The 25,024-nt window shown below is 39.8% G+C and overlaps 2 protein-coding genes across 6 annotated transcripts in view; one reads left to right on the forward strand and one right to left on the reverse strand.

The window, feature by feature from the left end:
• Window positions 1–6,787: 6,787 nt before the first annotated feature.
• LOC103710014 lies at window positions 6,788–8,319 on the reverse strand. Its single transcript, XM_008795579.3, has one exon. It carries the CDS (start codon window positions 8,252–8,254, stop codon window positions 7,193–7,195), a length of 1,062 nt encoding a protein of 353 aa, XP_008793801.1. The 5' UTR covers window positions 8,255–8,319; the 3' UTR covers window positions 6,788–7,192.
• A 10,846-nt stretch (window positions 8,320–19,165) lies between these two features.
• Window positions 19,166–25,024, forward strand: part of LOC103710013 (alpha-N-acetylglucosaminidase-like) — a 38,351-nt gene continuing 32,492 nt past the window's right edge. Inside the window, exons 1-3 of one of the 5 annotated variants that reach the window (XM_039128141.1) lie at window positions 19,166–19,534; window positions 22,275–22,351; window positions 23,449–23,660. In XM_039128141.1, coding sequence (XP_038984069.1) covers window positions 19,325–19,534; window positions 22,275–22,351; window positions 23,449–23,660 — 499 coding nt within the window. In that variant the 5' untranslated portion in view covers window positions 19,166–19,324. Of the gene's footprint in view, window positions 19,535–22,274; window positions 22,352–23,429; window positions 23,661–25,024 lie in introns of those variants that run through there. The other 4 variants (XM_039128142.1, XM_039128145.1, XM_039128143.1 and 1 more) reach the window with 4 other exon arrangements.

Here is a 25,024-nt window from a genome sequence, read left to right on the forward strand (position 1 = left end):
CTTCTAGCCGAGCACCTCTATTCGGCGCTTTTTGGTTGAGTCTCTCTGGTCGGCGCTCTTTAGTTGAGCGCTCTCTGGTCGGCGCTGCTGGTCGGCGCCCTTCTGGTCGAGCGCTCTCTGGTCGGCGCTCTTTAGTTGAGCGCTGCTGGTCGGCGCCCTTCTGGTCGGGCGCCTCCGAGGCGGCATGACTTGGGTTTTTCCCCCAACAGTATGTAAAGAGATAGGAAGGTGGATACAAGAACTTCCTGCGTGGTCTTTCGGCGCCTCTGGGTCCTCTTCTGATACTTGCCTTTGAGCCACTGCATCCCACGAGCGGCACCTTCCTTCGCCTTCTTCAGCCCGGTGGAAGCCATGGCCTTTGTCTTCTCGACGCCCCTCTCCATGTTGCTGCAGCTGCTGCTGCTCTTCTCTGAACACGGCGCGGGATCATTGTAGTCCCATTGATCCGCCCAAGATATCCCAAGCGAGCTGCTCCTCTTCATCAAGTAGACACGATAAATTTATCGACAGACTTCAATGAAAAGGAGAAGGAAGGAAAAAGAGTGAAACAAGAGAAGGGTACATCTGGTATATTTATAGTAAGCAGCCGGCAGGGAATTAATATAGTAAACAGGAGGCTGGGCGTGGTTTCAATAAAAAATCACACATTTTCTGCATGCTTTGACGAAGGGAAGTTTGAAAGTCTTCGGGAGAGAAGTCATTTGTTGAGAAAAGTAGAATAAGAAGATTAAAAGAAAAAAGGTCCTATGGTATCCAATTAGGTAAGAGTGATCTGGTCATTGATGAACACGGCATGATGAAATCCTCTCTTATCACTTTATAAACTATTTTGAGGCTCAAATGTTTGGGCCGCACTCCAAAATCTACTAAATTCAATCTTGAAGCCACCACCTTGGCAGTTACACACATGAAAAAAAAAAGAAAAATCTAGTCTGAGGTCAAAAACAGACGGCATGAGATTCCAATTTCCATTTGATTTTGCTGGGTTGGCACTCACCGTGACAGAGCATGGTCTCGGGTTTCTAGCTGCGAAACTAGTTCGTCAACCAGTGGAAACCGAATTCAAATAAAATTATATGAAGAATTTGCCAACGATTAAAAAGATGATTGAAAAATTTAGAAATTAATAGATACATTTAGGTGTTGATATTCCTGTAATATGCATGATTCGTTGCATACGTGGAGGAGAATTCAGTAATCGTTGCAGCAATTGAGCACATAGGGTGATGGACAACTTGCTCATACATGCACCGCTCGTCCAAGCCAAGACTTAGTGCTTTGAAAACCAAAAAAAAAAAGAAGAAACGGGTCATATGATAGAGCATGCAGCGACCCAAATTATACTCTATACCAAATGCACTGTGATTAGGGGGCGGCAATCCTAGATGAGCCACATGATGAATGAAATCCAAAAAACAAGAAATGTGATTATTAACATGGTGCACTGCTGACGTGGTGGTTTGTTCTTACTTATTAGCAATGTCATCCTTGTGTGTAGATTGCGTGACCTGTAACCAGCTTCTAGCTGTTGGATTTTGGACTGGGATCCTGAGACACCACTGCCTTGTTCTCAGCTGCTCCTGATTAGTTTGATTTTTGATTGGAGAAGCGCCACCTTGTTTTCCCAAGTATAATTCACTTCACTGTCTTTTCCTCCTGCTGCAGAAGGTGATCTCCTTGCTTGAATTCCTGTGACCTTTTCCGTGCCTAGTGATAATTGGTGATTCGGCATTAACAGGCTTATACACTTTATATATATATATATATATATATATATATATATATATATATATATATATATATGTGTGTGTGTGTGTGTGTATCCAAAATTTGCAATCTCGATACCGAATACCATATCAATACTTTATCAATTCAATACATGCCGAAATAACTCTTACACCTTGGTACAGAGCTTATACCGACTTGAAATTATGTTTCGTACTGATTTTTTCAGAATATGGTAAAGTCATATCTATTTTCTTAAGTCTCTTTTTTTTAAAAAAAATTGATTTCAAACAAATAAAGTAAATATTTTTAGATTTTAAAATCATTTTCCTCCCTCTAAACTGTAAATTGATCTAGTGTTCAAACCATAACATAGGTAAAAGGTTAACCAAAAATTAAAAATAAAAAAATTAGCGATCACAAGGATTATTTTGAATTGTTTTAAAGTATTAAAGCAATGATTTGTTAATTTTTGATTCATGTGGTTTGAAGAAGGATAGAAACAAGATTACAAATGTACTTCCAACAGTACCACTGCATGCAATAAAATTTTTAATCAGATAAGAAGGGTTATTGGTTCTCGGCAACTTGAAATTCAGGACTTCCTGCACGGTACAGAGGAATGTTGAAAACAATCGAACCTTTTAGTAGGTGGTTCCCTCTGATAAGATGCTTTCAGAAGAAACTGCCAAGATCTAAATACTTGAGGTGCCACAAAAGAAACTAGGTGTTCGTCCCAGTCGCACATTACAATACATCGCCTAGCACCGTCATCCAACTTCTCCCCACTTTATCTGGTGGGAGGGAATTGGTGCAATTCATAAAGGCCAACGAATCTAGTGGAAATATATTATTGATCATAAGAAAAACAACAAAAAAAAGAAGAAAATTAATTTTATGGGGTTCAACCGCGTTTTGGCAAGAGAGAGAAACTGCCATACACTCGAGTGCAACTCGAGAAGAAATTGCATGCAAGAATAACCTTCTGCAGCAGTGTCATAAGATGATTGCATATGGTCATCAAAATCACCACATATGACATGGAACTAAAGAACTCATTCTTCTTAACACCTACTTCCACATAGGATAGATTTAGCAATGCAGCATGAGGATTTATGAAGCTAGTCTGCATTACTCAGAAGCATGCAGATTCTATGCAGCAACGTGAGGTTGTTGCAACATAGTTGATTAACACCACATATAAGGATGGCTTAGCTTAGTCAGTTCCTAGTCAAGCAAGCTTTTCCTTCAGAAGTATCTCACCTTTTTCTCTTGATACAAAATTAAGAAGAAAGGATCATGTACTCTTTAAGGTTCTTATGATATTGGAGCATGGAAGGTTTTAAGTACAATCCAGCTTGGAACCTTATAACGTGTTTCAGATATCTTTCCTCTTAACCAATTTTGCAAGAAATCTTGATCTACCTGGTTTCAATTCATACTGCCCAGTTTTTCTGGTTGTAACCGCATCATGCTCGAGTGCTGTCTCGTTGTTCCACAATTAATACCTACACAGACGATGCCTGACAGCTGATTTCATCCTGTCACAACTTTGTAGTCCAGCATAATAGCAACAAATATCAAATGTTTAAGCTTAATCAGCTCAGCATCATGTCTAGAACCACCAAATCTTTTTTCTCCATACATGCCAGATTGAAGTAGAAAGACATACTTAAGGTTTTCATGTTACTGAGGTGTAATTTTTCTGTTAAAATATGTTCATCACCTTTCATTACTCACTTCCAAACATCTTACCATGCATAGCATCACATGGTGGTCTTTGCAAAATTCATTGAAAGTCCCAACTCCTGTCTGAAGAGTTTTCGAGACTCCCTCACTTCTTTTAAAGACAATGTCTGGGTTTGTACCATGGCATGACTGATACTCATCTCCTCAAAATCGGCAGGTTATAATGATGATTGTAGAATTACAGCTCCTTAAAATTAGCAGGCTTTTATTACATTGAAGTTTCCAGCATAAATGTTTCCTATGGTTCTGATCTCTTGACTTTGGTACATCTTCCTGTATCACCATTTACCAACAATAACCTCAAATATGATAACATCAAACTCATGGCTCCAACAGAGTCTGGTCCTACTCATTCCACATGATGTGACCCCCAGGTTGGCCTTGTCCTGTCAAATTCACCTTTAAGTTACACAAGTGTAAGAAAAAAAAAGTTGATTCCTGTGTTCGAATTGCAATGATAGATGAATTACTTTCGGTGCATATGAAGTATTGTCTATGATGCGAGACGACAATGCTTAATATCTGGCAGATTCTGTTCAGCAATTTGTTTTTGATTCCTGTTCCACTTAATCCAGAGATTGATGCCCTGCTTCAACAAATCATAAATACCTTACATCCAGCTTCTAATGATATCCTTAATTGAGAAATTCCTTGCCACTCTTCAATAATCCCTTCCAAGTATACGTCCTAATCTTGATGACAAAAGAATGTAAAATATGTATTATAGCACCTCACAGCCTTCATCAGCATATATCGAATGTCTGCAACTTGGACATAACCCGTTACATAGGCAAGAGGAAATAGAACATAGAGTCATTGGCATAAAAAACATTGCCTCTCACAGCATAGACAGGTTGTTTGCAGAAAGATAATACAGCATTTTTTTATGATTCTTTACTCAACATATTCATATAAGAATATGTTGTGAAGTCTGAAAACATTTGCACAAAATTGGAGGAAACCTAAAACAAACCAACAAATTGTATTCCATTTCTCTGTAGAAGAGAGAGAGAGAGAGAGAGAGAGAGAGAGAGAGAGAGAGAGAGAGATTGAGCCATCATACACTTGCCACTTCTACAGGTCAAAGTCAATTCCACAGTTTGGGGACTTCATAAAATATAACAGAACAAAATCCCATTTAGTTTGAACTCATTTTACACTGACACAAAAATTGATTAAAACAGCTACTTTTTTCCTAAAATTCTAGGATTCCACCACCCGAATCATTCCAACACTTTTTAAGCACTCTTAAAATCTGAAACGAATCTTGCAGAAATGCTTCCCAAAGACCAAATTTTATGACCAGCACCACCAAAAAAGGAAGAAATCTTTCCAATATAATTGCACCAGTTCGTTTCATTCAGTTTCTACAGAAATCTAACTGAAGTAGCTCAAGATCATCAAAAAACAAAAAAAACAAAATCAACTGAAGCACTAAAACTAGATTGCGTTTTAGATTACTTTTTGTTCCAATAGATACATCATTAATCAAAATGGAAGACTATGAACTGTTCAAAGCTACTAAGACGTATAGAAGGTAATAGAGTACAAGGGCACTAGCATTTCTACCAAGCTGATCTACTGTTTTGGCCTATAGGATGGCACACGCAGACAGACAGAAAACATACAAAGACTCCTGACCCATCAATGTACATCTCAGTACAATGATGCTTTTCAAAAAAGACTATTTTTCACCTTCAAACATCATTCAACATGACAACCCAGGTGGTGGTATATTGAACCAGGCGACGCAGCTCATGCACATATGTAAGAATCCTCATCATAGCAACAAAAGATCTGCAGATGGAAAGTCACAGTTGGAACAGATTATCTGCGTCCCTAGGGACAACCCACCGGATTTAACAATTATGACATTCGAAACCTGAGAAGCATCTAGATTGAAACCTGTCACCATCCCAACCACAGGAGGCTGTTACAAACTCGCACTCTAGCTATAGTCCCATCCCAATCAATTATGATGGCATGAATTTACCATACTTATTACAACAATGTCCCCACTTTGGAGGTCTACTTAGAAACTTGGAATGCGTTTCATGTGGGGATTGGGTTCAAGGTGCAGAAGGGCGGCACTGGGTGTTTGAACAATCATTGAGGTTGCTTTCCTGAGACCTCTTATTGCTCCAAGAGATGGTATAATATTGGTTTAAAATATGAGGTGAGAAAGTGGTGCAGGACCTAACTTTTTTCAGAAATTAGATATATGGAACTCCAAGAGCTTGCCTCCCTGAAAGAAATCTTACAGGGTTGTCATTTGTGATTAGCATATGCATGGTGTAAATCCCTTGATTTCCTTCTCATATACATTTTACATCTTCATCCTTGGATCAAATGCTTATTTGGGTTTTCTAATACACAAACCATTCTCTTATATCACACTATAATTTCTTCTATTTCTTCAATGAGTGTGCCGTATTATACATGTCAGAACTGTTATCATATTACTTTCATTATGTTTAGGTTTCACAATACAGGAAAACCATCAAAGAAGTTGTCTTTACATAAATCATCCAGGCCACAGAATGATCTGGCAGGGCAAGTCTAGCCATATAGAGTTTGTCATTATTACTTCAGCATGTTCATATGCACAGCCAATCTAATCAATGCTTTAATCTTTTCTAATCACATACAATTAGATATACAATGTACTTCAGCACTGTAACACGCTGCTAAGGTTTAAAATTCATGGAGAAACAACACCATATGAAATAATTCACATCACAACAAAATATGTTTCATTTTTTAAAGGAAAAAAAATCAGGCAAGAATAGTTTGTCTAAGCTACACGCATGGAAAAAAACAGGGGGTTCAGTGCTTAAGAAATGATGTGTCACTAGACAGAGCATTGCCTTAAAAATGATGATATATGCAACAATATGAGAAATATCAATGTTGGAAAGCTTCATGTTAACCATGTTTTTCAACTATGCCAATGTCACTGTCATGTTGTCACATATACAGGTTGACCATTGAGAATGAGGAGCAAATCCCCAAAAGTACTCAACTCAAGTTTGCAAATATTTTATGATCTAGACCAACCACATAAATCATAAATCCTTACTTGAATTCAGCTCGTTGAACATGAGAGAGAGAGAGAGAGAGAGAGAGAGAGAGAGAGAGTATTCACTTGAATACCGCCACCAAGATTCATTTCAAACAATATTCTATGTCAATGCTTTTATTTTTTGTTCTTCAATTCAGCTGCCAAGTAAATGATTATCTGAATAGCTTTGTGACCCCAAGCCAAGTCTAACAATATTCTAGATAATTTAGTAGCACTATATAGGAAATAATATGAAGAAGTGGGAGAACAGTATATAACAAACTATGCAATAAACATAGCTCATTGAAGCCTCAAGTAAATTTTTATACAAAGCTATGTGAAATAAGCTCATTTTTATCTTACAGCTCATTGAAGCACATTTCATATAGAAATAGTTACCCTATTCCCAGAAACTTGACAAAATAGGAGTACGATATAAACACAAATGCTGCCCAGACTCATCATTCCAGTAGGCGAATCCTCATGAAGCAAGATGAAACAGAGTATCAGATATTTGCAGCTTTCTCAAGCTTCTCAGTATATCAATTCAGGGCTCATTGGAACAAATGATCAGTTTTCTTCAAAGAACAGCAATTCTTGTGATTCCTTGAAGCTGCACTCTCTTCAAAGGCAATGTCCAAACTGATACTAAGGTTGTTACCTCAAATTCGAATCGCAAGAATCTGAGTCTAATTTCCACCAAGGTTTAGAATCTTTCGACCACCTATTCCCCACCAACCCAAATCTTCCATCTTCATCATCTCCGTCCTCGCTCTCTCCCTCGAAAACATCCTCAATTTCCTTCAAATCCGAGTCATACGTCCACTCCAACCTCTTCAACAGCTCCTTATCCTTCCATTTTCCCACCGCCGACGCCGCTTCCTTCCTCGCCTTCCCCGAAATCACATCCTTCCAAGAAAAATTAGCATCGGCGCACCTCTTGAGCGCCCCGTCCCCCTCGTCCCCCACCACCACCGTCTTCAAACACCTCATCCTCGCCTCCTTCAGCACTCCGAGGAACCCCGAATCATCGGAGACCAACACCAAACACCCGATTTTTCCGCGGTCCATGGTGTCCACAATGTGCTCCCGAAGAGCCCGGTCAGCCGCCTCCGGCCGGTCCTCAACGGTCCGGACCACCACCCCGGCCCGCCGGAGCTCGTCGGCGAGGCCGTACCCGACCCGGGGGACCAGCAGTTCCCTCGAAGCCTTCTCGTACTTCTCCATCTTGAGAGCGAGCTGCGCCGCCAGCCGCACCCGGCGGCCGCCGCGGGCGGAGTCGAGGCGGTGGAGGCGCTTGGCTTGCTCGCGCTCGTGGATCTGGTGGAAGTGGTCGACGAGCTTGGCGCGAGCGAAGAAGTTCCGCCCGCAGATGCGGCAGGGATAGGGTTCCGGCGAAGGGTGGGAGGCCTCCCGGCGGTCGCGGGCGCGGCGCGCGGCGCGGGCGGCGCGGACGGGGGTTGGGACGTGGCGGAAGGCGTGGTGGTTGGCGTAGGCGACGCAGAAGCGAACGGGGCCGAGGGAGGAGACGGCGAGCTTGAGGCGGACGGCGGCGTCGTAGGGGGGGATGGAGTTGGGGGGCTTGTTGTCGAGGTCCCAGAATACGGCGACGGAAGGCTTCGAAGCAGCGGCGGCGGACACCAGGGTTTTGGGGAGGAGACCGGCGGGGAGGTGGGAGGCTGTAACTGGGCCGCGGAATCGGCGGAGAAAGCCAATCATCGCCGGGGACGGACCGACCAAATTGTTGGGAAATTAATCTAAGACAACCGGCCCTGCTTCCAGAACTCATATACACGAAGTCGGCATTCGTCTCCGCCTACAGGAGTTTGTTGAGCGGACAGCTACTGATGATTTTTTTTTTTTTTTACCGAAAATTACTTTTCCATCCCTCTAAAGACTCAATGTAACAAGGGGTTCCGGTTGACCCAAAAAAAATTTCCGGTCCACCGCTTCATGGATCTTTAATTTCCGGTCTCTAAGTTACTGTTTCCTTTAAAATATAGTATCCAAAGTGCCCCCAGGTTACTTAAGTACCCCCATGTTACCGGAAGCGGGAAAAAAATAGGTACCGTATTCTGTTTTCTAACCGGAAGACACTTTGTTTTTGTCTACCGAAGATGCTCCCAAGTAAAAATTCCACTTGCAGCCCTTAAGCGTGGATGCCCCTGGTGATCCCACAGAAGATGTTTACCGAAGATGGCTTTGGAGGAATATTTTGAGACGAGAAAAAAGGTGAAAAAATAGGCCGCAACAGGGTATGCGTTTTGTCTCCGTTCTTTTCTGTTCTTCTCTGTTTTGTCTTTGCAAATGGAGATTGTTTGGTCTGGGAAGAGACAGGCACCCATTAGGATGGATGCTAGATGGATAGGGAGAGAGCATGTCGAGCCTTTGTGTTGACCTAAAAACGTTGAGACTCCCTCTTACTCTTTACATGTTCCCTGTTTGAGAGAACGCTGATAGTCCCTCTTTCTCTGTGTAGTGAGAGTCTGCTTCACTATATTTCTAAGTCTGTTTGCAATTCGGAATTATTTATTCATTGCCTCCTCTTTTTTCCATTGTCATGGCTTCGGAAGATACTACTAGCTCTATTTTTATGGCCATTTGTTGTTATGGTAGCGAAGCTGTGATTATTTCCATCTCAAAGGACATAATTCTTGATCAAATCTTTAAGGAAATAGTTGAAAGGTGGAGACATTTATCTTCTACAATGATAGAAGTTAAGTTTTATATTCCAAACAAGTCTAAAATACTTGTTACGCTCATGAGCGATAAGGATGTTCGTAACATGCAACAAATACACGTCAACTTAAATGCCAAGGTGATCGAGATGGTTGTTACTCATTCTCCAACCTTGATCGAAGGTGCTGCTGTGGTAATTGAGAGGTATTCCGTTTTTAAAATTTTGGTTTGTGCAACGGATTTTAGTAAGTTTGCTAAAATAATGTTTATCATATTGTATGAACAGTGGCTCATCCCATTGTCCTGAAATTAGTTCGAGAGGAAAAAAATTTTCGAAGGGTAGCTCAAGTAATTTTGGTGAATTTGTTGAAGAAACAAGAGCCGCAATTAAAGAGGAAGCAAGTCAAAAAAATTCGTTGGATGATTGGAAAAATAGTATAGAGGGTGTTGGTCAGGAGTTCATGAATGTGGAAACTCTACGTGACACCATTCGCAACTATTGCATTGCAAATTGCAGGGATTTTGTCTTCGTGAAGAACGATCGTGATCGAGTTACTGTAGAATGTGTTTATGATGGTTGCGAATGACGTATTCATACTTCTCACCTTGGGAATGGTGAAAAGTTTGCAATTAAAAAAATGTACTGTAACCACACATGTGGAGGAGGATTGCAAGTGCGGTCTCATTCAAAGGCTTCAAAACGTTGGGTTTCGAAAATTGTTAAAGATCAACTTCAAGATATGCCGTTATATAAGCGAGTGATATTGTAAAGGATATTCGTCGACAATATGGTGTTGAATTGCCGTATCATCAAGCTTGGCATGGTAAGAAGGTGGTATGATGGATCTTTATGGTAATAGCCGGCTATCTTATGAACGGATTCGCTGGTATTGCGATGCCATTCTTCGGACCAACCCCGACAGCATTGCAGAGTATGAAACAATTGAAGGTCGATTCAGACGTCTATTCATTTGTTTTCATGCTTCACTAATGGGTTTCATAAAAGGATGTCGTCCTCTGATTTTTATGGATGGCACATTTATAAAGCATAAGGATGGAGGTGCACTGCTTGGAGCCACTTCCAAAGATGGAAATGATGATATGTTTCCTATAGCTTATGGTGTTGTAGATATAGAAAGTGATGAAAATTGGGAATGGTTTTGCCGGTTTCTGAAAAAAGCTATTCATAGTTGTAGTGAGTATCGTGGTCAACAGTTCACATTTACGACGGATAGCCATCAGGGCATTATTAAATCCATACCGAAGTACTTTCCTGATTCTTACCACTCATAATGTATACGTCATGTGAAAGAAAACTTCAAGAATCAGGTTTGCATCGTCATATTATGAATAATTTAAACTACAAAGTATCTAAGTAATATAGCATGTGGTATATCTGATTTTAATTATCAATGCAGGTCCTTGTCCATTATCGTGCAGCTAAGAGAAAGAGGCTCATTGATTTACTGAATGCTGCTGCCTATACACCAAGGCTTAGTGTATTCCGAAAGCTAATTGCAAAGCTTACATCAGAAGCCCCTAGTGCTACCACCTTTCTCCTACATGCAAAGCCGGAGCATTGGGCGAATGCTGTATTTTCAGGTCTACACTGGGGCATCATGACATCGAATGTGGCAGAGTCTTTTAATAGTTGGGTCATGGAGGCTCGTCATCTCCCTATGCCTCAGATGGTTGATCATATAAGGATCCAAATAATGCAGATGATGCATGAACGACGTAATCGAGGATATAGCATTCAATCTCAACTTTGTCCGGATGCTGAGAAAGTGTTGCATAAAAATGTGGAAGATGGTCGGAGATTAGCTGTATTTACATCCAACATAATGATATATGACGTAAAGGATACGAACTACTCATGCAAAGTTGATCTGCAGATGTGTAGCTGCTCTTGTGGCGAGTGGCGAATCTTCCGCATGCCATGTAAGCATGCTTGTGCATGCATCGAAAAGGCCGACAGATCGCACTGTACAAATCGATTTTTAAGTTGTCTGAGATTGCATTTGATTTACGAGAAATTTCCAATATGAATTACGTGACAACCTGAAAATACGTTTAAGTGGCTCAGTTTAATAAGTCACCGTGGACTTTTCAGTTAAGCGATGAGCATGATAGGGACTTGAAAAAATTGCCAATCAATATGGACTTTGCAGGGAATAATGATATTATCTGTGAAAATGTTATATTACACAGAACATGAAAATTACAGTTGGACAAACATCCTTTAGAACACATTTACAATCAAGTTTTACAACTCATTTGCATTCATGTGATACAATAAGTAGTCTACGATTTCTCTATACAAGTCTTCACATGGTACATTGACCTAAACCTAACACTGGCAACACTCCCGGAATGTAATAGAATACTCCCTGCAGCCCAGCTCTTGTATAAAGATGGATCCTTCAATTCTTCCTGCAATGGTCTCGTGCTGCCTCGGGTAAGTCCCTCTGCAAACATAAGCATGTATGCCCCGCAGTCGACACTATCATTTCGTTGTTGTGCACATTGTCGAATTTCAGAATATGCTAATTCAGGGATACGAAATTCAATATAGTCGTTTAGCCACGATCTCACAAAAGATGCCTGTAATAATGTGAAGAATGCAAAATTTTAAGAACATACCTATGATAAAGAAGAATATCAGTAATATCAAATTTCACAAGTGATACCAACATATCTAACAGCGTCCACCCCAACGTCGAAACTCCACAAGGAGTTGTAGCATTCGAAACGCTGGTCCTTCAAGTCCAGAGAAAGTAGATACCAATGCCATCCCGTATTCATCGAAATGAAGAGATATCTACACTTTTGAAGATCGACACATCTGAATTTCCGAAGCCATGTTTGAATACTGGGCACCAATGACTCTATGATTCTTTTAGTAACATCAGTGGTAATTGAGAGGTAATCCAATGGTAGATGCTGGAGCACGGCAGCCTGCATACAATTTATTTGTTACAGCCCCATTGGCACGCTGAATTTCAATTGGAAAAATGTAAGGACGAGATATCATAAGCAGTAAGTCAAAACCTGGATCTCGCAGCGCAAATATAAACACAGATTGTCAATAATCTCATTATATGCACGAGGCAGAAGCTCCAAAATGCGAAAGTACACATTGATTACCTGTACGTAATAAAAAAAAGTACGCAGTCAGTACCAAATTATAATTTTCAGTAGTAGTTCATTGTAGGAGCATACGTCACTCCGTAGTGGCTTGTCATGCAGGAGCTGCACTAAGGCATCAGGGCTGCATGCAGGTTTGGTACGATCTTCATCCTCCCATATTATATCCCTACATAATTCAAATGTTTAAGCAACTTTCAATGCGATAATTGTGAAAAACGGTAGGTTAATATAATAAACTTACCCAAACTCATGTTCTTCAAGGAAGAATTTAATAGCTTCTTCATAGCAAATAGGGAGTATACCTGTCCCCTTCCCATGAAAGCTATGTTTCAGTGCCACTCTCTCAAGATCGTTAACTTTAGTGGACGACACTATATGCTAAGTTGAATAAATGGTGACGACAGATATTTTGGTTAGGAAACTTAACTGTATAGATAAATAAACACATATGGACGAGACAACAATTCTATACCGCTCCCGGGGGAGAGGTTTCCTTCCATGTTGGAGCAGATTTTTGGAGCTCCATTAATGAACTGGTCGGTGGGTCGAATATGTTGGTTGACCGAGCGGGCAAATCCTCGGTATCAATAGTAATTTCCGTACAAACCTCAGCTATTTGGGCAACTTTGACCCTTTTTTTAGCCCTTTTATAAGTCTTTGGCTGGTGTGATATGGCCTTCGCTTTTTCCGATGGCTTGCGCTCGCGTGCTCCCAGCTTCACGCGCTTGCATAAGGAGGACACATATGAGCTCGGAGCTCCAGCTTTCTTCTTAGCTTCAGCATCAGTGGACGAAATAATCTGATAAGAAAATGCATTTCAAGACAATTTATACTACCATTCTAAAAACTGCGAACACTACGTATCAAAAAATTACATACCTCCACCAAATCAGCACTATGCTGCATATGATCTTTCTGAAGAGCATCGTCGTGAATAGGTGGATCAACTGTAGTATGCTCCTTCACGTAACCAAGAAAGATCATATTTAAATCAAGTAAATCGATTGATACTAGAACTGATAGTTAACTTGTCAGACCTTATACAGAGGAAGCATGCTTACCTCAGGGGGAACTGTAGCATGCTCACCAGGTTTGTCATCAACCAGAAGGCCCTTATCTCGTAGGACCTTCTCTATTGTCGACACCCTCTTATCGAGCTGTTCTATGCGGGTATTCTCGACATCCCCAATAGAATGAGGGTCTGGTAAACTAAAGCCATATTGTAGCAAATACATCTCAAGCACTGTGATACGTGTGTGAATTCCCCGCAGTGGATGTCGATCACTTTGGCTGGATGACGGAATCTAAAACAACACAATAATGAATGTGGTGTATGAATTGAACAAACTGTAGGCATACATCCATGTGTGCAGACTTGAACTATGTGCCGGTAAGTGAAAAGTGCATGTCAAATCAAAAGTGCTTTTAACTGTGTTTGGAAATGCTATGTCACAGTAAGCTGCTAATACCTGAGTTCTGACATGCACGGATTGTTGCTATTCTGTTTCCGTACGCCTCTCATCAGGCCGTAGTAATTGTGGCCTTCCTTGCAAGAGAAGGTGCAACTGCTCCTCTCTTGGTTCTAGCTTCTTAATAACCTAAAGCATGCGAACAGTTAAATTTACGTACAAGTTAAAATATTTCCAATGTAAGAATTCAACATTCAAACCTCAAATCGTTTTAAATTTTTCATAACATCCGCAATCACGTCCACCCTGCGGGGGAATGGGGTGTTGTTCCAGCGTACGAGATGTGGATACATGAACGGTGGCTGGTGCCTTCCAACAATGCTGTTAGCATGTTCAACAGCCCATACCTGCCAAAAATGCATTGTAAACATCAAATTACATCTAAATATATATATTGTAACAATGAAATTTAAAAAAAAACATCTTATGATACTTACCACCAAGGCGACCGTGCAGCCATCCATGTATCTACCAACCCCTTGGCCTGTGACGTTTCTAGTCTTCACACTATCGGCTAGACTAGGTATTTGCTGCCGAAGAAAAGAGAAAACGGCAAGACCCCAACTATAAGAACCTAAGCGGTCTAAATCATCAACATATGAACATAATGTCTTAGGGACATAGTAGCGTACGGTTGGGAAGAGGATAGTCCCAAAAAGAAAAAGAACTTATAATTTTGTAAAATCCTCCACATCTTCTCGACTGCTCTTACCGACAAGAACTTGTAATCTACTTTTAATTGCATCTCTACTGGCTTTCTGGTGGTCACCATCAAAAAACCGGGTGATGAGGTCACACGTAACCCTCCCCTTCCTATGCAGTTGCACCTCATCACCCGTCGCACTCAAACCAATGATTAGTGCGAAATCAGTCCCTACAAAAGGCACTATAACCCTACCAAACCAAAAACCCTCCTCAACATTATCCCAAAGGGAGAGCAATGTGTCCAAGACAGGCCTACTCTGTTTTATATACGATAGACCTAGCATGTGCCCAAATGAAGTGTCATGTATTCTTTCTTTATGTTCATCAGACATGAATGGGATTAGGGTGACTATAAAATTTACAAAGTGGGTGAAATAACACCTTCCATTAACCATATTACTCGGGCCAACAGAGGATTTTTTGCCGGTACTCTGCTTTGGGGCCATCTTAAATTTCTGCATCACAAATATAGTTACAAATTATATTTTTAATAATATCAATGAAAAATAAATCATCCTAAAAACTAAAACAAATAACACAATTAGCACGAAATAGAAAAATTTTTCCATAACAAATATCTCAAATGTGCTATCACAACCTCTTTGTCCATTAATTCCGCAAAACCACTAGACCATTCCAACAACTATCTGGAATGCCGTATAATACTACATATCGCGTCCGTGTTCAATACATTATTCGAGAAAGTATGCGGTGACAAACCTGTTGAAGGAATGCAGAGACGACTCAGGGAAGGTTGGAGAGACCAATGTCCACCTAAGCTTCCGCTACAAATGAACAGGGCGAAGTCGGTTCGAAGGTCGACTCCGAGGCCGAACAGAAAATATCTCCTTGCTCCTCAGAATCGGGTCGGAAGGGTTCTACTTTTCTAAAAGGGAAACGGCTTAACAGGGAAAAAGAGGAAGATCGAGTACCATTGGAAAGTGGTTTGCAGTTCTAGGGTTTGAAACCGGGGCGTAAAAATCAAGCAGAATCGGGCGAAATTTTTAGGATTAGGATACGAAGATTGGGGACGAACGAGGGCTGAAATTGGTGAACTTTAAATAGGGCTAGTTCAAATGAACACATAGCATACGAGGAACGACGGAAGAGGAAAAAGGCCAGGGGTATTTTGGTCTCCTTATGGTATTTCATATGTCAATGGACCGCTTATTAAAAGAACAGTCAACAGAGACTATTCGTTATAAAGGGGTCTAACTTTGGACCGCTAAGCAACTTCCCCTTTTTTTTATCCTCTATAGCCATGCACCAACTAATCATATCATTTACTTCCTAATAGATAAATCATCGAGATAAGTGCAAGATAAATAAAATCTAAAAATAATAATTAGCATGATGCACAACTATGTGGACATGATATAAGTTATATTTGCGCTTACTTATATCCATTCCTTTCAATCTAGATTGGAGCCTAAACCCGATGCAGACCAAACCAAAGCTCGTAAAATACTAGAATCAAGATTTTGCTAATCGAGAATTGAAGCATGATGTCACTTAGAATCAAACCTCAATCTCTTGCTCAGTGTGTAAGATGTAATATCATTGGTGCAAGTACTTTAAGATGTTTTCGGCAGATGTTTGGATATCTTACGCAGTCCATATTCATTTCCAAGATAGCCTACCCCATCGACTCATAAGTATGTAAATTAAACTAGAGATCCATATAAATATTTTTGTAGCATAATCCATTGAAAATAATTTGTCCTGTTCGGATGCTTGGATAAATAATCCATGGATAGTACATGGAATTATCCATACATGGCAGGCAATGAAAGCAGATGATCAATGGAATTTTTTTTTTTTAAAGAAAACCTTAACTCGCGATCTTGAATAACCATGAATGCTGTAGAAAGGAACGCAGATTTCTCGTTCTTTGGGATTGTGCGATCGAGGATCTCTTTTGCTTCATCAAATTCTTCCTTCCTGATCATTAGTTCTTTTAACTTTTGACTGAAAAAAAAATATCCATGGAGAAAATATATGGGGATTGGGGGCATCCAAATAGGCTCCAAAGCCGGCGCTCTACCGAGTTTCTGCGAAGTTTGTTTGTAGCAGCTTGACAACATAGAAAGCAGGGCAGGAATTCTCTGGAGTTTGTCGTCCTAGGAAATAAGCTTCCATGAGATCAATAGACATCTATAGAAGTTGAGAGGGCAAATATAGCATTGCAGCCTCCCCACTAGGCCCTCCTTTCACCAGAGAATGTCCGTTGAAGGTAGAAAATTTCTCATACCCTCCCCACCAGCATGGGCGAACCCGTGTATGAGTACGTCACCCCACCACCATCTTAGTACCAAATGACTAGTAGCACTTTTAACGGACAAACCAGACAGAGGGCATCCAGTCCCCGTATTTAATCGATATCCGTGCGTTTTGAATCTGCACTATTCTATTAAAAATAAAGCTTCGTTCTAACTGTGTTACAAGCTCTGCAGTGTATATTTACGTAGCGGAAGGCACAAATGTGGAACTAAGAGAAAGGACTTTGCACCAACTAATGCTTCATGGGCCAACTGACCCAACTGGGGGAAGGCCGAAATTATGTCCCAAGCGCGCGCTCTCTCTCTCTCTCTCACACACACACACACACACGCACAGAGTCTCACGTACATGGGCATGGAGGAAGGAACGCACCTTTTAGAAGTACGTCTTGTCATTAAGAATGTTTTCCGTAGGTTACTTGGGCCATGAATTGGCCAACAATTATTAACTAACTCGACGGGCACCTCTCTTGCAAAAAGGCTCGATCTTTGAGAAGGTCTAGTTTCAAATTTTAGATATTTCTTAAAAAAAAATACTTGAACAAAGTATCGATGTTTTACAGGTTAGGTCAAGTACTCCATTTGTGTTGAAAAATGATTGTGGTCATTTTCAATAATTGGATCCTGTTGCCGCCATTTCTGGACAGAAGTAGAAGCGCAATTCGGATAGCCCTAAGGTCGGTTGGAAACAAGTTAAGCAGGATGATTGAGGCGTTAGGCATTGGACTCCTCCGCTGAATGGCATGCAAAAAGTCCACTTACCGAAGGATTTTTGAAGGATTTTCTGACATCTAAGTCAAAACAACGAGGTAACAATATAGAAGGAAGAGATTTTAGCAAAGTGAGGGCTCTGTGAGAATGATAGTGTATTGCGTGTATCTTGCCTCTTTGAGGTTCTCTGGATTGCTCCCCTAATATAGGAAAGCCAGTTTATCGTTACTTGGGCTGACATAATGTGTAGTGATGGCAGACAGTGGCCGGTGGTACAGCTGCAGCATGGGTGCCAGTCCACGTGCAGAATGTGAGATGCTAGTAAGGTGCGGAATGTGATGCCACTGTGATTGCGGACTGCTAGAGCTATCGACTGTTGGGGCTGAGGTTGAGGTGTCTAGTATTTCCTTCATCAAATCCAAATAGTTTGTTATTGATCCATCAACATTTTGAAAGAGTATGTAATTGTATTTTATCATAATCTTTCATGAAGCCTCCTATCCGTCAATCAAGGCCAGCCAAGTGACGGGCTTGAGAAGTGTGTGGGCAGCCATTTGAATTGCAAAAATTCCTCATAGCTGGCAACACCTCGGCAACAATCTCAGATAGTTTTCCAAACCATACCTACAAGATATGTGGAGTGAAATATGCATGCAAAATAACTGTGTGTAATCCTTAGAACGTGAGTAGCTTGCCCAAAATGACCAACCTATATATCCAAATTCTCAAACATGGCTTTTGCTTATACAATCCAATCTCAAGAGGATCTTTCAAATAAGTGCTATAGAGCTCTGGCAGATTATTGTATTGTTACTTTCTAAACCTGTTCCTCAAGTGTTATTATGATTTAGGCATTAAAAGGTCTCCCGCTGGATACTCTCCAGCAAGAAAATTTCTTTATATTTATTGTTTCAGCCTGAACTTGACGCCGGACCGGAATTCCAAGTACAATCTCAACCTTCCAGTATAGTTTCAGGTGCACCGTCGTTCTGCACGGTCCGAGCAGTTGATCGCCAAGCTCTTCAATAACCTTCATCGTTCGATGGTCAAACTAATTCTTAGCGGCTGCAATCATGGACACATGCCACCCTCAAAAAGATACACTTCACCTAGGTCATAAAATACAAAAAGAGGAATTTACACCCACACCCACACACACACAAAACACCTTGCGGGAACTTAACCAATAATTTATAGAGAAAGTAAAATTCATGATGCACCGTGGGCCGCAGATCAAGATATGGTTCGGCCCACATCTTGAGCACCGTGGGCCTATGCGATGTGAAATTTTAAATTCCAGAGGGAAGAGAGATGCTGCATTGGAATGAGACGTTCTGCTTCTAAATATGATTCAGAGAGAGGTACGCCGCGTTAAGGACAAGAACTTTTCATTTCACAAAAAGAGTAGTTTACCGAGGAGGAATCCAACGTAACGGCTAGTCACGGCGTACGCTGAATAATTAGAAGTTGCCTCTAAATATATAATCATTAGCAATGCGCGTGGTATATATCGAAAAATATCAAAAGCAAATACGCCAAGGGGGTAAAAATAAAAGTGAAGAAGACGCCGTTATCATTGATGGCCCCTACCGTAGTTCCGTAACCGTCTTCAAGAACCTTGTATAAAAAGGAAGCGTCTCCTTGGCTCCTTGCCGGCCTAGAACTTTGTCCCGTAGCTCTCCGGAATCTGGGCTTCTCTTCTCTTCTCCCCTCCGCAACCACCATATGCCCCCTCAGTTTTATATATCACCTCACTCCTCCTCCGCTCCAAACCAGGGTTTGCTTTGCCCGTCCCCATGGCTCCCTTCCTCCTCCTCCTCTTCCTCTGCTTCGTTCCTTGGATTTCTTCTTCCTCTCCGCTCGAACACTCCCACCTTGCTCGCGTTCTCGAGATTCAGGAGCGAGAGCGGGTGTCTCCATCGGTTCAAATAGCGACGGTCCGTGGCCTTCTTGGGCGTCTCCTTCCGTCCCATCAGGCCAGCTTCGAGTTTGAGATCATCCCCAAGGTAACTGTCCGATTGACGTTTCTTTACGTTTACGTTTGTGAGGAAATCAAGTTCTTGCCCCTTTTTTTTTCTTGGTGGCATGATTGTGATTTAATTGTTTCTTGAATGCTGATAAACTATTATAACGGACAAGAATCTTGTGTATATACGTTTGTTTACGTTTACGTTTGTGAGCAAATTAGGTTCTCACCTTTTTTTTTGGCATGATTGTGATTTAAATGTTTCTCGAATGGTGGTAAACTATTTGAACGGACAGGAATCTTATGTGGAAATGGTACTACTTTGTGTATGATTTCTACTAGTGAACGGTTTCAAGATTTTTTTTTTTTAAATCTCTCTTTCTAAGATAACTGCTTGATTGCTGGCTATTCTTATTCTTGGGTAATGCCTGAAATAATTCAAGAAAGGTTGAATCTTTTCAACCTTGTCGATGTTTGTTTAGGTTTGCAGGGGAGTTAGTTTCTTGCTAAGTTTATTTCATAATTGTGTCCCAGATGTTTGTTAATGCCGGTAAACTATCTGAACTGAGTCGAACCAAGAATCTTTTATGGATAGAGAAATGCCTGGTCTCTGGTTTTCACGTCTAGCAAACATTTCAAGATTTTTTATTTTGTTCCCCAGGTAATTGTTCGATTGCTGTGGGTTTTTGGGTAATGTTTGAAATGATCCAAGAGAGGCTAAATCTTTCGAAAGTTTTCAAGGTTGGTTTAATTTTGTGAAGAACTAAATAGTTTGTGAGCTTTTAGGTAATGTTTGAAATGATCCAAGAAAGGCTAAATTTATTTGAAACTTCTCAATGTTGGTTTTAGTTTTGTTAAGAAGTTACCTTCTTGCTGATTTCTTTGTTGCATGATTGGGATTTAGTTGTTTCTTCTTGCTGATTTCGATGGAGATTTGGCTGGGCCAAGCTCGGGTTAGGCCGGTCAAGTGGACCGGGCCTTGACTGGGCCATCACAATAAGAAGTGAATCGAACCAGGAATCTTTGATGGAATTGTACTTCCTGGTCTCTGATAGAGTCCTGCAGTGAACAGTGTCAAGATTTCTTTTCTTTTCTTTTCCTTTTTCTTTTGTCAGGCAACTGCGTGATTACTATGAATTTTTAGGTATTGTTTGAAACAGTCCAAGAAAGCCTGAATCTTTTTGGACTTTTCAATGTTCAATTCATTTTTTGATGAAGTTATATTCTTTTTTTTTTAATGACTGTTATTTAGATATTTCTTGAATGCCGGCAAATTATCTGAATAGAGTTTGTTGAAAAGATTGGTATGGTGTCTGATTGGTAAAGTTAAGGTTTCCAATATTGCACTTTTCATGTTGATTTCTTGTTGGTTTAGGATTTTTCCCCCTTTTTTGGTTGGATAATTGCTAGATTGCTGTGGCTCTTAAGGCACTGCTTGAAATCCAAGAAAGGCTCTAAATCTTTTCAAACTTTTCAATGTTCATTTAGTTTTATGATGAAGTTAGATTCTTGCTAATCCTTTTGCATTATTGTGTTTGAGCTATGTCTTGGATGCTGGTGTCAGTACTGAATGAAATGAAGAATAAGGGGGAACTTGTTGTCTTGTTAGTAAAGGTTTTCAATATTGCATTTTTCATGCTTCTTTTCACTTCCAATGAACGGTTTGAAGAGTTTTCTCTCTTTTCTTTCAGGTAACCACTTGATTGCCATGGATTTTTAGGTAATTTTTAATACGATCGAAGAGAGGCTGAATCTTTTGGGACTTTTCTTTTCCTTTTTTTTTTTTTGTGATGAAGTTAGATTCTTGCTAACTTTTTTGCATGATTGTGATTTAGATTTTCCTGAATGCTGGAAAACTATCCAAATGATGCAAAGAAATAATCTTTTATGTAAAGAGTACAGGTGCCTGTATGATTGGTATAATTCTTCAAATTTCATCTGATCCGACATGTCTAGCTCCTCAATTTATAACTTTTGTGCTGCCACAGTCTTTAAGATTGCTATTTCATGTTGATTTCTGCCTTAAGGGTTTTAAAAATTTTGTTTGTTTGTTTAAAATTCTTGTTGTTATTAGGTGACTGCTTGATTGATTTTTTGGGCGATGTTTAAAACAATCCAAGAAAGGCTGAATCTTTACAAACATTCCAATATTCTTTAGGTTCTTATGAAGATAATTTCTTGTCAGATCCTTTGCCTGATTACGACCTAGAAATTTCTTGAATGACTACTATACTCTCTGAACTAAATTAAAGTAGAATCTCTTATGAAAACAGTACTACTGGATGTTTGATTAGCAGAGTTTACTATCCTAACTTGATATTATCTTACATGCCTAGATCTTTATAAATTATAACTTAGGTTTTGCCACCTGAAGGTTTTTAAGATTAATATTTTCATGGTGATATCTGATTTCAATGAAGAATTTCATTTTTTTGGCTATTCTTTTAGTTCTTTTACCCTTCCTTGAGGTACTTTAATTAATCATGTGATAATATCCTTCATTGTAAACTTTGTTAGACAGCCATAATTGCTGGATTTCGTTGAGCAAACTGTATTCTTTGAAACTTGAGGAGAAAGTGTTTAGAATATGGCGTCTCGTAAGTGCAAAAGGCCAATATATATTTGATTATAAATGAGCAATTTACTCTTAGATGGAATTGGTTGTGTTATTTGTTAGTTTTTGGTATTTTTTTTATTTCACTAATGATATAGTGGGACATTTAATTGTTTTTCGTTGTTTCTTTAATTATGAAATCAATTGTAACCTTTTATTTTCATAGGCAGAATGTGGTGGAAAAGCATGCTTCATTATCAACAACCATCCTTCTTCTGGTATTAAAGGATCTCCAGAAATACTGTATGTATTATCTCTTATGTTTGGATGATCATGCAGATTTTCTCCATCTATTGATCAACAACTTACATTCAGCACCCACTTATATCTTTATGAAACTCCATTTATTTAGTTATTTTTTTAAAGCTTATTGCTTACTGTTATTATATAGATGGAATATGTCAGAAAGTGCTCAAAAAAAAACTTTCATTGTTGGAGAGGTGCTGTACAGGATGGATAAAAATAGGATTCCTGAAGTCGATACTGTGTTGACAGCTGGTTACGTTCAAGCTATGATCTACATTTGTACTATCTCGAAAGATATAAGATGATAACTTCGCTCATCTTAGAAGTGACTGTTTTATTATAGGTCCATCGATCTGGATGTAGAATTTATACTTAGAACATGGCTTAGACAGTGTGATCTTCTTGTAAAATAGTATCTGTTTTCTTATTTACATTATCTAGGATGTGCTACATTTGTCTAATTCTTTTATGTAGTCCTTACTCTTCTGTGTAATTGCTTGTTTTGTAATAAATACAAAATTGTAGACTATTTGTTCATGTTCATAATTGTTTATATGTAGTCCTTCTCTGATTTACATGCTTGTTCTTTAATGTTGTTCATGCTGTTCTTTAATGTTGTTCATGCATGTTGGAGTTGCATAGGTCAGGTCTGGTTGCACCTTCTAGTTGTTTGCCGCATATACTATCCATTCAATAGTCCCTAATCCTCTGCTTGGGTGTCTAAATCCAGAAGATATTTATACTTTGGTGTTTAGCTTACCAAATACTTGCATTTTTTTTTTCAGTTATTATCAGAGCGTAATGCATTGTCCTGTTAAAATGCCCTTGTATAAGGCCTTTGGGATACTTTGATCCAACTAGCTTGTAGTATTGGAACATCCAGTCATCTTCCATATAAATAACAGATGGTTTTGATCGCCTCATAGGATTCCATCGGATGCTCACTCTGTTTTTTACTGATTGCATGGATTTATGATAAATGAAAATAAAATAAGGATGCTTGAGAATATAATTCACTGATTACTTGTATTTCTTGCACATGTAAGAAATTTTTACATTTAACATTAATTTTCAGTGATTTGAGTTTGTATCAGAATCCATGGGGTAAGCGGTGTGGAGCTTTCAGCTGGTCTACATTGGTATTTGAAATACTGGTGTCTCGCACATATATCTTGGGAGAAAGCTGGTGGTGTACAATTATCTTCAGTGCCAAAACCAGGGGCCCTTCCCCATGTTTCTTCTACTGGTGTTTTAGTTCAAAGGCCCATTCCATGGAGTTACTACCAGAATGCTGTTTCGTCCAGCTGTAAGCTATAGCATTTTCTGTTTAGTGAATTTGGGTTACTCATATGCAAAGTTATTCTTCTTGTCTTCTGATAGATTTAGACGTTTTCACCTGTTTTTAATTTAGAGAAGCAACTGTATCATGTCTTTTTTTTTTTAATCAAGTGAACACCTTTATCTATATCAGATCATCTTCGTCATCTCCATAAGTTTCTGTGCTTCTAGTAGCAAACTTGTTTTCTTGCCTATATTTTCAAACTTTCCTTTTCTTGGAAAAGATCAACATAAAAGTTCAACACATTATTTCTGCAGTACATTATTTCATGATGTAATAAATGTTTTCTCTTGTTTTGCCATATTTTGTTCATCTGCATAAGTTTTCTCTTTTCCTGATCGATGTCTGAGGCCATGTAACTATTGTCAGATAATCAGTCCTTAGCTTTAGAGTATATATATATATATATTACTTGGACTAGCAGTGCAACAAAGGTTGTAACATTTTGTAGCACAATAAGTTTGGGATGAGTGGTGCAGCAAGCTCATGGGGCCTACAAGATAGTCCGAAGCAGATGTTATGCGCTTTTGGATTTCTGGGGGCCAATGATGGAAGTCCACAGCAGCTTCTTTAGGAGTTTGATAACATAACCCATATTCCTCAAGAAGAAAGAAACCCCACTGGTGGGGCCAAGGTCCATCAAACTAGTACTGGGACCCATCCTGGGCAGCAGCCGGTTTGGTATGATACTAAACTGGTACCATACCGACACACGGTATGCAATTGTGTACTTATTCCGAACTTCTGCTTCTTCTCCTTCTCCTCCTCCTCCTTCTTCTCCTTCTTCTTCTTCTGTTTCTTCTTCTTCTTCTCCTCCTTCTTCTTCTGCTTCTACTGCTCCTTCTTCTCCGTCTTCTCCTTCTTCTCCGTCTTCTCCTTCTTCTCCTCCTCCTCCTTCTTCTTCTCCTCTCCTCCTCCTCCTCCTTATTCTTCTTCTTCTCCTTCTCTTCCTCCACCTTCTTCTCCTTCTCCTTCTTCTTCTTCATTTTTCCCTTCTTATAATGTATGCTATATGCTTATACTCCTGACTCCTGGGGCCTTCTGTAATTGTCTGCTATATGCTTATACTCCTGACTCTTGAGCCTGTTATAACCCATAAGACCCACAACAACAAGGGTCAAGTTTTTATTATGTTCATGTTTATTTAAAGTCATCTAACATATCTTAGTACATAGTCTGATACCAGCCTTCTCATGTTTCGGTTGTTAGGAGTATTCAAGGTCCACCGTACTGACGTATCGGTGGGCGCCAATACCAGTTCGGACTGGTACCGAATCGGTACCACTGGTTCGGCTTGATTCATGCATCCAAAAGCCCCAAAAAAATTTGGA

Source organism: Phoenix dactylifera, chromosome 7 (assembly GCF_009389715.1).
Source record: "Phoenix dactylifera cultivar Barhee BC4 chromosome 7, palm_55x_up_171113_PBpolish2nd_filt_p, whole genome shotgun sequence".
Taxonomy (NCBI): domain Eukaryota; kingdom Viridiplantae; phylum Streptophyta; class Magnoliopsida; order Arecales; family Arecaceae; genus Phoenix; species Phoenix dactylifera.